The sequence below is a fragment of the Protopterus annectens genome, chromosome 6.part1, assembly GCF_019279795.1.
Source record: "Protopterus annectens isolate FY-2018-M chromosome 6.part1, PAN1.0, whole genome shotgun sequence".
Taxonomy (NCBI): domain Eukaryota; kingdom Metazoa; phylum Chordata; order Ceratodontiformes; family Protopteridae; genus Protopterus; species Protopterus annectens.
In genome coordinates, this window is record NC_056738.1 from 283,504,923 (window position 1) to 283,523,510 (window position 18,588).

At 37.4% G+C, this 18,588-nt stretch overlaps 1 protein-coding gene across 2 annotated transcripts in view; it reads right to left on the minus strand.

Moving 5' to 3' along the window:
- Positions 1–18,588, minus strand: part of ERBB4 (erb-b2 receptor tyrosine kinase 4) — a 4,056,904-nt gene that overhangs the window by 2,896,490 nt on the left and 1,141,826 nt on the right. For both annotated transcript variants that reach the window (XM_044075709.1, XM_044075708.1), the window contains exon 2: positions 1,762–1,913. In XM_044075709.1, the coding sequence (XP_043931644.1) occupies positions 1,762–1,913 (152 nt within the window). The remainder of the gene's footprint in view (positions 1–1,761; positions 1,914–18,588) is intronic.

Here is an 18,588-nt window from a genome sequence, read left to right on the forward strand (position 1 = left end):
TTGTTTTCCATTTTGCATTAAATGCGGAACCAAATTAATATGTATCTGACAAGAATATACAATTGTGTGTTTGTGTACGTATCTCATTTTATATGAACACACCTGCTGATGTGATTTATTTTTAACTATATATCTATCTATATATATATATCTATCTATATATATATCTATCTATATATATATATATATATATATATATATATATATGTACGGTTTCACTTCATATACTCGAAATGCTGAAATCTTGAATTTCAGCATTTCGAGTCCATGAAGCCGAAACTTTAGAATAGTGAAAGTGCATAAGCATGAATGCGAATATGTCGAATCTGCGCTTATGCAGTGATGCTACGTTACGGGAAAAGTTTGTTTGGGATATTTTGTGTTCAGGCTTTCAAGTGAGTGTATGTGACCATTTTTGTAAATTATGTGTATGTGTGATATGTGTGTGTGTGTGTGTGTGTGTGTGTGTGTGTGTGTGTGTGTGTGTGTGTGTGTGTGCGCGAGTGACTGTAGAATGTGTGCATGCATGAGGTTTTTTTTTCCTCTGTGCAATCTTGGAGTTAGTATATATAAGTAGCGGGTGTGGGAGACGCATCCCCCCACGTGGGGGGTGCAGGTGGGCTTGCCCCCCCTGCTTTTGTTTAGTGTAGGTATGTGTATGTGTGGTGTTTTGTTGTGTTTATGTTTTCTGTGGTGTAGGTGTTGTGGTTTGTGTATGGTGTAGTGTATGCTGTGTTTTTGGGTTTGTGATTTCTGTTTTGTGGGGTTTTGGTGTTGTGATGGTTTCGACTTCTTGGACTCGAAATGCTGAAATTCGAGATTTCATCATTTCGAGTATATGAAGTGAAACCATATGTACGTATGTATACACAGACACACAACTATTTATATATATATATATATATATATATATATATATATATATATATATATATATATATATCATTCCATCAATGATGAAGTGTGTGTGTGTGTGTGTGTGTGTGTGTGTGTGTGTGTGTGTGTGTGTGTGTGTGTGTGTGTGTTTGTGTGTGCGCGAGCATATGTGTGCACATATAATGTTTGTGGGGGTCTTTCTTGCATGTGGGATATGTTTACTGACTGGCTGAGCTGAGGATACTGGTAGCTACACTTTAATCATCACATCATAAATGGAAGATGTCGTTAATAACACTGACAACCTGTCATTCTAATGTTAAGTGCAGCAGAATGGTTCTGAGCAAAATCCATGATTATGAGTAAGGTCATAATGCCAGAAACTGTAGTATCCTCTAAACCAAAAATAGGAAAATTATTCTCAGGAGACAACTGAGGGTTCTACATGCTGCATTCTAAAAGCAGTGATTATACATTTTAAACCAGTGAATGATACACATGTTTTATCATTACGTCATCTTAAATGAGATCTACTACTAATTGGAAATAAGGCACCTGACCAAGACCCTTCTCCAGTTTTTATAACCACTAAGGCAGACAGACACAAGACTAACAAATGTCATAAATCTAGACATTATTGCTCTATGGCTTTATAGCCATGTGCTTGCAACTGTAACAGCGATGGTGTGACTGTCAGTAATAAGCATACTGTCCTAGTTTCTTATCTGCAACCCACAGTCATGGTTCCTGCCAGTCAGACTGCTGTAAACTCCCTCATTAACACGGTAATCTTCTAAAGCTGCCTATTACATAGCCAAGCAGAGCTATATTCACACTGACTGCTACTGATTGCAGAACAAATGTATTAACTGATTGGTATCATACCCGCAGGAAGGACAAGTCTCTGTTGTGGTCGATGCTGGTAATCTCCAGGTTGCCCATAACAACTTCGCAGTTCTCATAGTACTTGCGCAAGGTGCGGTATTGCTGCTCTAAGTCCGAGAGTGTACTCAGCTTGTTTTCAGTTCCAGCACATACTGTAAAACATAAAAAGCAGACTCAGATGGGAAACTGCTAAAAACTAGTGCTTCTAAATTTCCAGTACATTTTTTGCTCACTGTTAAATTAATGCTTAATGAGTTTTTATTTTGACTGTATTTCTAACATTCTAAATATTAAGAGTTTCACAGTTTCAGATATCCAGCTTATAACTTAACTTCATCACCTGTACAGGCTCTCTTGAATTTTCTTCCACTTTTCACATAATCATACTACAATACCGACATGAAGAAGTCTGGTTCTAGCTTTATATTTATCTTTTAAATGGATATAAAGATGCAACTAATAATTGGTTTTATTTCATCAACATTTATATTATTTACTACAGACTAAAGTGTAATCTTTTTCTAACTAGCCTGAAGCAGAGCTGTAAAGTAACACAGAATTACATGCTTTCTGACATGAGTAAACTTACCTAATAAAAGACTCTGCCCAGAAGAATCAATGAAACAGGGTGTACCTTTTTCTCATAAAAGCTAAATATGTACTGGACTGTAGTAAACATACATGTAGTCACAGCATGTCACAGAAGCACCTGAATAAAAGTGTAGCTCTAGAAACTGAGTCTGGAATTTTTGAAATACAGTTCAAACAGCAGCATGCAATAAAAAGAAATATAGGAAGAAAGTAAGTAAAAAGAAGAATATAACAAGCTTCAGCGTGCATTATAAATAGGTAGCTCAGAATTTTGGTTTCTGCACATGCATGTTTCTTTCAGCTCTGTTCTTTAAAAGGTCCAGAGAACTTTATATTTCCCAACATATTTAATTTTTTCTCCATCCTTTATTGAAGAATTGCATTAGTCACCTGCTTCTTTTTTGAAGGTAGTTCTCCACCCTTTCCTTCAGCACTCTTTATTTACTAGTTAAGAATTTGTATATCTATCCAGACTGCTCTTTCTACCTACATCTCAACTTATTCTTGGTCTTTATTATTATTATTATTATCATGATTATTATTATTATTATTACAAAGAATATTTCCAGTCTGTAAGTCTCGTATTCCAATTTACAGGATGGTTTCTTTTTGAAATAATCAGGAATGTAATTGTAGTAATCAATTTAGTGAGACTGTAAATTTGGTTATCAGTAAAATATAATAATGGTTCGTTTCAACTACATCACAAGTTGCTACTTTTACCCATGTTTCTGAGTTTTATATACTATATTATAATTTAAAACCAGATAAGCTGGGATGTTCCACAGACTGTTTTGGGTCAAAACCTGAGCCACAAAAGCCAGGGTAAATACAACATATTAATATATGTTCAAATTAGTGTAGCCATTCAACCAGCATGTGTTTGTGAAATGGGAAAGAACTGGAGTACATGGGGGAAAAAACAAAGCCACTCAGGGAGAATATGTAACCTTTGCAAAGAAAATGACTAGAAGTCTAGATCAAACCCCTTAACCTGCAACTTTGAAGTAGAGAACATTTCATTGTGCCACCATTGTTGTGTGCCCAACAATGTTGTCTAGATGAACTGGTATTTTATCAATTTCTTTTTACCTGATTTCTTTTTGAAATTCATATTAAACATTGTTGGTACTCCTGCCTATGATGATGATCTCATTTGAATCTTTTAGGATGAATCTAGGTGGTTGCACACATCTAGAAAGTCTTCCTTATTATTTATACAAATTTATAAACTTGAAAATAAACAGAAATGTCACACAAATATTAATACAGACATGTACATATTATATTCCTGAATATGTAAATGAGAGTAAAACCTCAAATGTTAGTTTTGACTAATTACCTTTGAAATAATGCACACTGTATATATTTACACTGTTAAATCCAGTAATAACCTATCCCTACAACATTTTATTTAGCAAAACATTTATCTTAGGCAGTGTTTCATCTTGGATGACAGAATACATTTTGGTGGTAAATATGGTTGCCTGCTCCCCAGGCATTCCCTTGTACAGAAGTTACATCAAATGATTATAAGCTGGTATTGCCAGAACCCTTGCTGAAGGTAAAGACAGATCACACTTTGATGCCTTTGTGGCTTTAATTCTTCAACAGTCTGTAAACAGAAGAGCAACTTCCCACATGCTACTGATGCTAGCACAGGCCCTTAGCTGTAACTTGCATACTGGACTTGACAAGTAATTAAAACAAACAATTTCCACTCATCAAACCTTGCAAAATTAGTTGTTTGCCATCTGCTATGTCATCTGGCTGCTTTCACAATCTTGCTGTGAATTTGGAACAGTTTACTCAAATTAGGAATGACTTGTGTGCCTACAGAAAATGGATGCCATGGTGAAAACAAAAAGACACACCACTTCTTATTTCTTTTGTGCAGTTTCGTACAATTTGTTCATATATATATATATATATATATATATATATATATATATATATATATACAGATATATATATATATATATATATCTATAGATATACATATATAGATATATATAGATATAAATATAAATAGATAGTATGTGTGTGTTTGCGTTGTGGAGAGACAAAGAGAGGTAGAACACTGTTAAGCCTATAGATTCAAGTGGGCTATTTCATTGAATAACATACTTTCTCGTAATTTTTCATTCTCAGAATTTCTCACTAATGTCTGGATACTCACAATAATGTATCACAATTAGTTACAAGCACTTAAAAATAAATGCTAATATTGCATCATGCTTTAACAATGTAGGTCATCACTCCACTTGTCCTCTATGTACATATACCACCCTCTACAAATTTTATTATTTAATAGTATTTTATTTTCTGAAGAAACAAATTAAAAGACATTTCACGTAAGAAAGGTATACTGCAGACTAAGAGAATAAATCAACTTTGCAGAATGTATATACTTCTCCAACACCCCATTCCATTTTATTTAAATGCCAGAACTCAAGAAGTATTATTCCATAAGAGTAAAAGAAACTCTCTGCTATAAATGTCCCTGGTAAACAAAAGCACAGCATAAATAAGGTTTTTCCCTTAACTTCACAAGCCCAGTTACTGAAAATTTCTGCTTTTTAAACCTGTTTTCAAACTCACAAACAGAACATACATGAAAATATCTACAATAGCTGCATCATCTATCTACTCCCAATCAATGCCAAAACTCCACAGTCTCTTAGCTGTTATTTTAGTTTGAGAGATACGATCTTATTATATAGTTCAGAGCACATTAATGCATTTTTCTCCCTGTTTTATACTCTCTCAGACATCTAAAATGGCTGTTCAAGTGTTGTGCAAGATGCAGTCTTCATCATATGGTATTATCTTCAAAGCATCTAACAGTAATGGTACAGACACAGGCTTACATTAATAATTTTAATGAGGTTGCATCTGTTATTACTGATTCTGTTAAGTTAAGGAATTTATCCCCCCCCCCAAATAAATAAATAAATAAAAAATCCCTCTGCTTTGGCATAATGACTTAAGTGCAAGGAAAAACAACTGTATTTTGGAATTAAATGGAATCATATCCAGCATTGTGACTGAAATATTTAAAGGTCATAGAGATCAGTAATGAGGAATCCTACATCAAGAATTACAGCCATTTGGAAGGGAAAGTGTAGTATACGAGAATGTTTATAGTAGAGAAAGAGGGGATCTTCAAAGCACTAATGGATGGTTTCTAAAGAGAGGATTAAGGGGAGGAAAGAAAATAAGCTATAAAAAAATAACAGTTTGTGAATAAACTGGTGAAGACAAAGAATCTAAAATCACATTATCCAGAGTGTTTAAAGTTTGGGGTGGTATTCGTAGTCATTGCAAGAATGTGTTATAGCCATATGCACTGTCCACAAATGAGCATAGCTAAGTAATGATTCATGGAGGCCACTTACATTAACACATGATGGCTGTGAATAAGTATTAGCAAATGAACTCACAATGAGCTGCAGATAAGAAATGATGTAATCCAGTGTTTGCTGATTATAGGTTCTTTCGCCTGTTTGAGTCAAATTTCCATGCTGTCTGTAGAATAGTTGTAAAAAGTGAAGCCACTCCTGCAAGATCTACTTTGCAATCTAGAAGTTTGATGTTAGCTTACCTTTTCCCATTGTTGACCCTATGAAATGATTTAGGCTGTCCTTTCTCTGCCTTGATCCCTTGTTCTGCATCAGTACTGCACATAAAATGCCACAGTCACACACAAAAACTTATGATACAATTATCAGTAAAACAACAGAGCAATGAAAACATGCCTGCCATCCTCAGAAAAAAAGTTAGGTGACACAAACATATATTTATTTATTTATTTGTTTTCCATTTGTTTACCAAGTTAGTCCGACTGGACACAAGGTGACTGTTTTCAGCAGAGGCCCAGGGAGAAAAGCTCTAAATACATTGTAAAAAATTATAAAATATAAAAAATAATTAAAAAAAAATTATATAAACATAGCTATTTTGTACAAAGAGCATAGAACATATAAAATGAGTAAAAATCTGAGTTTACAATTGATGCAGCATACAGTGGTTAAAATATTGAGAAACAATTAAACAAAATATTATACAACAAATATAGAATTACTTGAACATAAATTCAAAAAGAAGTTTCCATAGGCAAATAGGGTCATAAAATAGAAATGATGACTATATAGGTGGCCTAAACACTTGGTTCACAGTACTATGCACTATGTGAAACTACACAGTACACTTGTGATCTAGGGATGTTGAAAGTCAGGAACAGGTGAAATTCGCCTGGTTCTATACAGGAACATATCCAAGTTTTGAATAGGAGATGTTTTAGTAGGGATATGAAAGTATGTTTACTATTTAGACATCTAATGTCAGGGGATAGAGAGTTCCAGGCCTTAGCAACTGCACAGGAATAAAGAGATTGGCCTGAGCTATGTAAGCAATTGGTAACAGTCAGTAGGGTGGCATTGGAATATCTTTGTTGACGCGCAGTATTATGGAAGGCGAGCAGACCAGAGAGGGCAGGTATTTTATTTGGTTGGTACAGCAGTTGATGGGTCAGGAGAAGTTGATTTTATTTTAGTAGGTTAGGGAGTTTTAACCATCCTAGTTGTCTTTGGGAGAGGCAGTTATGAGAACAAAACTTAGCATTGGTTGCAAATTCTGAGATTTTATTGTAGCAGGTAGATAGTTTCAGAAGGTCAGACTTGTTTGGGTTAGTTAGGACTGGGGAAGTGTATAGTAAGGTAGAGAGTAGATGGATACAAGAGATAGTGAATCAGGATTCCGGTGTAAGGAAGGTCTTGCAGCAGTAGAGTGAACCTAGTATTTTATGAAGTTTGGCAATTGTTAGTGCTATATGTTTGTCAAATTTTAAGTTTTGGTCAATAGCTACACCTAGCAGCTTGGCTTGTGTTACTGGTGTGATAGGGGTATTGTTGGAGGATGTTATTGAGAATGGCAAGGTAGGGGTGAATGTTTTGGATGGGTGGAAAATCATGAGTCGGGTCTTAGATGGGTTTAGTATGAGCTGGGAGGAATTTAGCTATTTTTCTATAGTAGTGAACACTTCCTGAGTTCTATCTTGGAATAACTGTAGTGAGGGGGCTGAACAAATAATAGTGGTGTCATCAGCATACTGTACTATATTAGTTTGTTGGGTAGCCGAGGGGAGGCTATTGGTAAAGATGGAAGTAAAGTAAGGGACCAAGAATGGATCCTTGTGGAACACCTTGTCCTACTGGGAGGAGAGGGGACAGAGAGTTATGCCATTTAACAGCTTGTTGCTGGAGGGACATATAATTTTTAAACCACAGTAGAGAGGAGTTATCCAGACTGAGCTCAGAGAAAGTCGATATATGCATGCAGAGTCCAGACAAGTACAGTTGTGCAAAACTAATACATAATATGAATACATTCACAATAATAAAGAAAGTAGTTTGTTAACACATCCCTCCTTTTATTAGCCCCTATCACATCCTTGTAATTATAATAGTGTCAATTCTCTTTTATCAGTGACACTCTGGAATCTCCCAGTAAAGACGCATGTTGACCCAACAAAACATCCTTGCCACTTCAGTATTTCAGATTTAAATCACTGTATTTCTACCATGTATACACAATTGCTAAATGACACTAAAGTAAATGATTTTCACATTGATCACTAATCATTTCCAGTGCTGCTGTAAAGATTTCCCTTTTACAAATAATAGCTTACAGTATTCAATGAAGCCATTGTAATATGCGTATCACATGAATAAGACAAACATTTCTTGAAGTGAACTTAATAATCTTACCTCATTTTGAACTGTTTTATAATAATTTCCATTATTTCGATTATTTTTTCTTACTTTAAAAAGTCTGATGTTTCCTTAGTAATTTGCCATCTAACTCAAATAATCCTAATAGCTTAATCATGGTGCTGTTAAACTTAATCATGTACATTCAGGGTTCTTTATGCATTCTGTATGCAAACAAAACCCTTTTATGTTTTTCACTATGAATTGGAATAATATGTGAATGTGTATGGCATCTTATGCATGGTCTTGGCTTAATTCATATCTTCAAGTACTTTACAATTTAGCCATAAATAGGTGTGTATCAACATACCTGCACATTTCCATTCTTTGTGTGAATAGCCTCCCCTGATCATATTTACATATAGATGAAGTGTCACTCTTTGCAGATTACCACTACAGAAGTGAGAACCTGAGACTGTTAATACCTCCCATAGTCTTTGCTAAAACATCCTTTGAATTATAAATTATTACTATCTATTGTGTATGTTTTCCTGTCCCTTCAAACCGGCCATATCTTTCTACTTGTTTCTTGTTTTTGTATCTTAATCTCTAGTACTGTAAGTGAAAATAATCATGTAACAGTGTAAAGAGAGCAGTACAAGCCCACTGCAACATTGTGCTTTATTGATTTTCAGTAGCACATGAAAAATATTTACGGTAATTTTGGGAAATGACTTGGTTCTCAAACACCCAAAAAATTCTGGATGCAAAACAATTTTAGCCTAGACATTAAAAGTAAAACACTTCTCTTAATACCATATGTCAACTCAATGCATTGTGGGAATATATTTTTAGCACCAAATGTAACATACATACTGGCATGACTGGTAGAGATTGGCTGTGGAAGTTTATCTCAATATGAAGTCAACTAGAAGCTCCATTGTGTCTGACCAAGAGTGTTCCTTAACAATCTGGAAATATACACCTGATATAAATATATTTTTGCACTTTATCTAACTGTTCAGTGTTTCTTAACATTACTTCGCTGTTTTTATTTATTTGCTTGACTGAATTATTTACTTATCTGTGTCTGCATTTATATATTTGATGACCTCTGGCTGAATTTTGTTTCCTGAATTTTGATGAAATTTTTTTATTTTTGTTTGCTGTTGCATTTGGGACAGCACTTTAGCTTGACTAACTGGTTCCACATAAGGGGGGTCCTTTACAGGTTTCTGGGGCGGCAGGGAGTTTGTAGTCAACTCATTCCAGGGTGTAAACACTGGCCAAACAGCTTCTGTATTATCTGACTGCCTCAAGGCTTGGCTTTAGAAGGGTCTTTCATCTTGCTGATATAAACATATTACCTTTGTGTGAATTTCTGCTTTTCTTGCTAGAAGGTCCATTGTGCATGACCAAGAGTGCTCCGTAAACAATCTGGAAATATACAGCCGATACAAGTATATTTTTTGCACTTTATCTAAAAACATCACTTTATTCAGCTGCTTTTGCTGTACTTGTGTTTCCTCCTCCTGCTCTATTACTTCATCCTGCTTTTTGTGCTACTTGCTGATTGTTCTCTAAAGTGTTCAATTGCATCTTTCTGGTTGCATTTATTAATGCTTATTTATAGCCTGTTTAAATTGTAAGTGCTATTCTAAGCCTCATAGTTTTGGTTTAAACACTTGGGCTTTAGGCCTACCCCTTAGCTCTCCCTGGCCTTTCTCCCTCAGATTCTGACAAATATGGAAAGACAGTTTCCTACAGTTTCTCCTGCCAGTCTGGCTGATATGGACATCTTGAGACAGTGTAGCAACTGCCTCATGTACATGGACAATCATCTACTACTACCACCTAGGAACACAATTTGTGAGAGATGCACTTACATTAGAACCTAGAGTCTATCTCTCTCTCTCTCACAAGCCAGTATATCTGACACTGAGAAGGTTATCAACACAATCACTACACCTCAAACACCACCCACTCCTACATGGGTCTATATTATATTCTCGAAAGCCAACAATGTTGAATCTGGCATTGTCGACACGAGAATATCGAACGCTCAGAATCTCAAGTGTGTAAATGGAAATCTCCGTAAGGGGAGATTTCCGTTTACTGCAATGTAGTGCAGTCTCATAGTTGGTATATTTAAGTAGCAGTGGGTGTGGGGGGTGCATGGGGGCTTGCCCTTCTGCTTAAACCCATTAGGGTACTTTTTTCTTTTTTTTTTTTTTTTGTCTTTTTATAAGGTCAATGTTTGAAGACATCGACTATATGGTGCCGACCATATTTTGTTCGATGTTTTCAAACATTGATCTTATAATATAGACCCTCCTACACAACACACACCCACATATGTGGAGGTCCTCAACAAAAACATACCCAAACAAAGGAGACATCTGATGCAAAAACACAAGCGATCTCCACAGCCCTCCACATCCCATACCATGTATAGTCCACACACACACCTGTCTCTTACAGCCACTTAAGCTTAACCATTGACCCAACATATTAGTCATAGGAGACTCCACTATGAGACATGCAGATGTGCCTCTCACCAGGCTGGATAAGGAGAAAGTCACGGTTATTTGTCTGTCAGGGGCCAGAATCCACCATATCACATATGCACTCAAGTCTCTCAACAACAGGTACTGTTAGAAGTCTGTCATAGTCCATGTTGGAGTGAATGACTTGAGACAAACCTCCCTGGACTATATGAAGAGAGACATGATTGAGCTCACTGAAGATGGATCCCAGGCAGGTATGTCCCCAGCCTTAAGCAGCATTCTACTGTCACCCAGAATGATACCTCAATACAAACAGAAAATGACTGACTTTAACAATTGGCTTAGTTTCTGGTGTCATTCCAGGGGGAACTAGTACCTGACAGCCTGGGAAGATATGATCAACAGACACGATGCTTTGCCAGAGATGGCCTGCATCTGTCTCACTTGTGATTCAGGCTTCTGGCAAAGGCTCTTGCCTCCCCCTTAGTGCCTTTTTCAGGAAAAGTGATAAGGTTAAAAATACCAACATAAAAATTTCAACAAAATGCAAATTAAAGGTCATGCTGCTAAAAGCTAGGAGTCTAAACATGAAACTGCACTCATTGCAAGCATTCTTAACCCTGGAAAATGCTGACATCTGTGCAGTTGCAGAAACCTGATTCAAAGCTACGGAGAGCACCCCAGCCTTACCTGATTACTCATCCTATCATACGTTCAGACAACAAACTGTGGGCCGTAAAGCCAAAGGAGGTATAGTTTCTACAGATATTAAAGACATACACACCTCCAGGCTGGTCAAACAGTATGACAGACAGGAGACACTCCACGTACAGTTAACCATTGACAAGACCCCTATTAATATCATAGCTAGCTACCGGTCCCCAAATCTGACTCAAGATGCCCAATCTGCCTATCTGGACCTCTTCGAATCTATCAAGATTCAACTCTTTACCATGATCCTGAATGAATTTAACTAGCCAAACATATATTGGAAGAACTACTCATGCCAGAACACAAATGCCCAGAAATTCCTCCATTTTGTCATTGCAAATGGCTTGGAACAGGTAATCAATACACCCACAAGAGGTGATAATATCTTGGACTTGGTATTAACCAACATAAGTAACCACTGCAGCATCCCTAAAGTATCATCCTCCCTGATGAGATCCGACCATAAAGCAGTCACTTTCAAACTCACCCTCTTCCCTGAACCCCCTCTAGCTAGGGTAAAACAAACACATTTCTCCAAAGCTGATTACAGCCTCCTGAGGATTGGTATAAACAGCTTCACAGTCCCCTCCCCCTCTGTAGGAACTGGCACCAATATCCAAAACTACACCAAAGCACTATACAAGTATTTATATAGATGCATGGAATCAGGAATATCCAACAGGGCTAAATTATCTTTCGCAAGGAAGAGTAAACCTGACTGGTAGACATCTGAAATAAATAAACTCTATAACAAAAGGGAAAATTGCTGTCCAGGACCAAGAAGGAGCAGGTGCCCAATTGGAAGCAATCTCTCCTTAGCCTGAACAAGCAAATAAGAGCACTAGTGAAATCCTCCAAAGCAATCTTCGGGTCAAAATTGGCCACATCTACTAGAGACAATCATAAGGCCTTTTTCACATATGTCCACAACCTCAAAGGAAGCACCCAGATCTGTTCAGAACTGCTGGTCAAGGATACCACATATACAAATGTCGTAGATATAGCAAACTTGCTGGCTGACAGATTCAGCAAAAACTTCACTTCTCTGTCTCCCCCATCAGTAAATCAGGACAAACCCAGTACCTGCCCCCCCTAGGGTACAGGACATCACTGCTCTCTCAAAGGCAAAAAATACAGCCTCCATGGAACCCAATAACATCCTAGGCTGCATCCTACATGAACTCAGGCAGGAACTTGTAGCACCATTAGTTGCCCTAGTCATACAAAGCCTGAGTACTGGCTTCATCCCAGCTGAGTGAAGGGCAGTCTCTGTCATCCCTTTGCACAAAGGTGAAGCATCCACAGCTCTTGGCAATTATAGACCTATCAGCATAACTAGCCTGATCTGCAAGGCCATGGAATGGATTATCATACACCTCATTGACAAGGGCATCAGCAACTTGCAAACACTCGATCCCACACAGTTTAGCTTTGTCAAGGGGAGGTCATGTCTGCTCAATTTGGTCAACCTTATTGAGACAGTCACCAATGCAATGGATGAGGGAAGACTGTGCACACCACCTACCCTGACCTGGCCAAAGCCTTCGACACTATTCCCCACTAGAGCATGACAGATAAATTCTCTCAACTAGGCATCAATCCGTATGCTACCAGTTGGGTAGAAAACTGGCTCACTGATAGAACCCACCTAGTCAAAACAGGGGAAGCCACCTCAAACAGGAGAACCGTAACGAGCAGTGTACCCCAGGGTTCAGTCTTAGAGCCTCTGTTACTTGAGATTTAAGACACACTAACTAATAATCCACAGAAAAAAGAAGAACCGCGGTCCAGATCCACTCAAAAATACTGTTTATTGAGCACTTTCGTCTCTCTAAGATTCTGAGGAAGTTTCCATTAGAGAGATGAAAGCGCTCAATAAACAGTATTTTTGAGTGGATCTGGACCTTGGTTCTTCTTTTTTTCTGTGGATTATTTGAGATTTACTTTACTTGAGTTGCAGGCCAAAACCAGTAAGCTATGGCTGTCCAAGTTTACAGATGACTGCAAGCTGAGCACTATCATCAATTCCCCTAGTGATGTGGACATCCTCCAAGAGGGTCTCCCCCAAACAAATGCCAGAAACATGGCTTCAAGCTGAATACCAAAAAATGTATCATCATCCTCTTTGGGGAGAGTGAAGTCCCCACATTAATAACAGCAGCCTAAGCACACAATCAGCCGTGAGGGATTTAGGCCCCAGGTTAATAGCAAACTGACTTTTGATCACCATGTTGCTTCCATTGTATGGAAAGCTTTCTACATGGCCCACCAAGGGTATCTCATCCAGGGACAAGGAGATTATGACATCCCTGTATTTCTTGCTTTATAAGACCCATTATTGAGTAAAATGCCCCTTTCAGCATGTACCTCACAAAACACATGCAGCAGCTGGAAAGACCACAGAAGCATCTCACCACGAGAATCCAGGGCCTCAAATATGTACCATACACAGATAAGCTAAATGCCCTATCCCTCTACTCAGTGTCATACAGATTCCTCAGAGGTGACCACTGTCTGGCATACAAGGTGATCTTGGACCCCGCCTTGATGGGACTGCTGCCTATCCACAAGTCAAGCTCCACTTGATTAACCCACACATGTGGCCTCAACCTGGTCTGTGACATCAATGGTACTTGTTTACAGGACAGATTTGTGTCTGAGAGACTCCCCCATCTGTGGAATAGACTCCTTCTCCACATCAAGCAGAGTACCTCTTTACCGCTTTTTAAGTGCAGCCTGGATAACTGGATGGGAAACAGAAAATACACTCGTGGGATTCTACCTGTGCCTCTGCTGGACAGGGGCATCAGGTACTGACTTGACTAAACATGGGCTAAACCCTTTGTTAGGCTTATAAGGGCCTCAGGGCCAATAGCCTAGTAACTTCCTATGATCCTATGAATAAGGAATGGATCCCTGCAGCAATTTAAGCAGTGCTCATCAAGATTAGTGTGTCCTATACATGCAGCTTAATATATTCAAGATTAACTGAAGCAAATATTAGAGTACAACAATGACAACACAGTTTAAATGATGGCATTGACTTAGTTATTTTGTTCTGAAACTGTAGATGCCATTTCAATCCTTTTGGATAACTAAGCTACTATTTGCAATCATCAAGGGGATACCATATACAAATTAAGTATTTAGAGCTATTACTAAATACCTAAACACTAGACTTCACACATTAGCATGCATATTGTCTGCTTTATGGCTGCTTAAACAAACAAATAAATAAATAATCAAATAAAAGGACACCAGTTAAATCATTCCCAAAAAAGGTGTTTTCCCACACTGTTAGAGAAAGTCATCTGTAAGGGCTTTTACTTGACTTTCATTTTCCAAAATATTAAATCAGTTCAGTGTCAATTCATGCATGTTTGTGCTATGATAATCAGTGGATTATGGCAATAGTGATACGTTACAGTTCTGGTGCATTGAGCTGATGTCATATCAATAGTTTAATTTGCTCTCCTGCAACTGGAATACATAACTGTTTGTGTTTTTACTGATACTTGGTTTCAGTGTAAATATAGCAGTTCTTGTATTCCTGGAATTTGTGCCTTTTATGCTTTCTGCAAAATATGGAAACTGTGGAAACATTTCCACATTTTTCAAGGACCACATCATGTCTAGCTAGATTTCCAGATATCCATAAACTAAACTCACTGATCTCCAACTTATAATGAAATTATCATCTTATAGTCTGCTACAGAATGTCCCCCATGTCCCATGACTTTATTATTATTATTATTATTATTTTATTTTATTTTAGATTACTTATTTGTTAATGAGGTAACCCCATTGGACAACAATGTACCTATTCAGGGGTTACCCAGGAGCACGGTCTCATTAAGTGACTTGCTCAGAGTCACACAGAAGGCAATCTAAGGTGGATGGAATCAAACTTTGTAGCCTGGTCAGAGGAAGCAGCTAAACCCACTGACCACTTAAGAGTCTTAATTGTAGTTGTAGTATTACCAGTTACTAAAAATGCTATATAATTGGAGATTTCAACAACTCCAAAATAAACTGAAGAACCTACACGTCCAAACTTAGGTGTGTTCAAAGATTCTTAGGTCTTTTTTTGGAATGTTTTGCACCTCTGCTTTATTCTGACAGCCAGCTTCAGTGCCACATGTCCAGTGAATCTACCAGTCACTACAGTCTACTCACAGAATAACAACCATTTACAATCGGGGCTGATGTGGATTTTAAGAGAGTGTCCTGGGGGGCTATGCTCTCTTACATCTGTCACGGGATTGGATTTCTAATTTAATGCCTAACCCTGGTTTCTCCACATTCCATCTGGATATGTGTTGACATCGTGGAGACAGGAGTGCAATGGGACAATGCAACATTTTACTCCGCCTATGCAGAAGCTCAACCATGCTCCCTCATATCCCCTCTTAGACTCTGCCCTCCCCTGCACAACCCTGATATGTGTTGACATCGTGGAGACAGGAGTGCAATGGGACAATGCAACATTTTACTCCGCCTATGCAGAAGCTCAACCATGCTCCCTCATATCCCCTCTTAGACTCTGCCCACCCCTGCACAACCCTGAACTTCATCAAGGATGTTACAAGGAATGCCATTGGGATGGACAACCTCCCATCATTTCCTGCTGCTTCATAAGATACCGAAGTCACAAAATCAAACCTGGGTCAACTGGGCTTTAGCCAGGACTGTATCCCTCTATGCCATCCGAGTGGCTACACATTTTCAGACTTAATACATATTATTTACAACAAACGGTTATAGCAAATGAACTTGAGGACATAATATTCTTGAGCTGATCCAAACTAATAAAGCCATCACATGTATCATCCCTTTAGTTTCTGTATATTTTGTTAAGTCTGACTATAAACTTGTACTTTCTCTTTCAAAATCTCCAAATCCCTTTTAGTAAATAATTCTAAAATTAGTGATTTCATATAGACATAATGTCCAAGTCCCTTGCATCAAATAATTTTGATCTTAGGGATTTCAACAGGACAAATCTCCTCAAACTCTCTGCTGAGCTACCCAAATTAAATTGTAACATCACCAGACCTGATAGCAACACAACTGTCATTTATACAAAGGTGCTGTGTTCCCTCAGTGATACATGCTTAGACCTAGCTGCCACTTCAAGAGCCAAATGTAAATAAAAGTTTAAGAATAAATCACCTTGTGGTCCACAACCTTAAACTAACTCATTGACAACAGAAAACATGCCTTAAATCACACAACAGCACTAACATTCCACATGTTAAGGATTGTGTCAAGAATATCAGTAAAAATTAAAGGTTATTAATCTTTAAGGCAAATCGTGAACTTAAACTGACTTCTGAAGCTAAAGATAAATAACACCAAGCAGTTTTCAAAATGGCAGTACCCATTCAGACCGAGCTGACACAGCAAGTATAAAAAATGTAATGCAAACTTCACACTTGAAGCAATTACTTTAATTATACAAATACCTGAAACTTTTACACCATGTAATATTGCTAAGGAAAAATATGGATGGTATTATCTGAAAGCAAGCCAACTACTTTCTTGAGGCATGATAAATTTAATTAGATGCTGACTAAATTGTGCCAAACATTCTCTTGTGGGGCATTGGTTTTGTGCCAAACGTTCCATTGTGGAGCATTGTTTAAAATAAGTTCAGTGACATTATTTGTCCCTGAAGTATGGTGATACAATGATAATACCTACACACAAGGATGCCTCAACTGCTGACATGAGAGACTGCACACCCATTAGCCTAAACACTCTGACTTGCAAATCCATGGAAAGAATCATTTATGACCTCAAACTATAACACAAAATACCTTATCAGGCTAGACTCACACCACTTTTGCTTAGTTAAGTGTAGATCCATCCTACTAAATTTAATTAACTTCAACAAGATCTCATGGATTGTTGATATTGGTCATATTGTTCACACAACTCATTAGGATCTGGCCAAAGCATTTGACACTATATTATATGTTGACATTATTAACAAGCTAAATGCTTTAAAAGCATACCAGTACATGGTAAGGTAACTATCCCACTGGATGAACTTTAAAACTCACATACCTAAGGTGGCAGATGACGCCTCAGAAAATATGAAAGTAACTAGTGCTGTGATCAGGGGTTCAATACTGGAATCTTTCATTATGGGCATCTATTTCTCTGATCTTCTGCTCAAGAATCAGGATGCCTGGTTAATTAAGATTGAAGATGACTGCAAAATTGGACATTATTAAATCTTCTTCTGATACCCATTAAATACAGCAGTAAAACCCCGTAAACGAGCTAGGTATGGAAAAGACTAAACTAAATGTGAAAATGTGAAAAAACGTTGCATTGTCATCTAGTATGCTTCTCTCACTCTTTCTCTCTCTCTCAGCATGCAGTATAACCAATATCTCACTGCAAAATTATAAAGTAGTCAGGGATCTTTTAACTTGGGCTAATAATTATCCTCCTTTGAATACCATGTAGGAGGAGTAGTCAGAAAATTCTTCTACTTAACCCAACTAATATTTAAAAGTCTATCTTCCAGGTCAAACAAAGTTATCCCTCAATGTCCCCTTTGAGATGTAGCTTTCTAGTTGTATTAAACAGCTGGAAATGCCATAATCAAGAAGATTGTTGACAGCAAGTCCTTGCTCTACCAGTAAAGGCATAAAGTATTATCCCTTTACTTGTTTTCTTATAGGCTCTCTTGGAGTGATCTATGCCTTGCATTCCATGCAATGAGGGACTGCATCATCCTTGATCTCCAGTATCTTTGGAAGTCAAATAGTTCTATTAATGTTGAACTAAGAAATTAATTCTCTACCAGCAGATAAATAAAATACAGTCGAGAGACAAATTTATCACAATGCCTACCCTAACTCTGGAACAATCTTCCCTTGCAAGTTAAATGAAATGATACCCTAGCATCCTTCAAAATAAAGCAACATGACCGGATGGGTACACATAAATATAACTCTGGGACTGACGTACTTTACCCTTCTTGAGAGGGAAATTCTGCATGATAGGATTGGCATTATGTAAATAGTCATTGGACTTAATTGCTTTATATTTTCTATGATGATATGATCCCAAATGCATAAGTGTTTAAATCGAAATAGGATGGAATTTATCAACAAGTGTAAAATGTGAGAAGGCAGAAATGAGTGGTGCACAAACAATATAGTTATGTATATAAATACATACACAGGCACACATACACACATACACACACACACACACACACATATATATATATATATATATATACACATAGATATATAGATATATATATATATGTATATATATATATATAT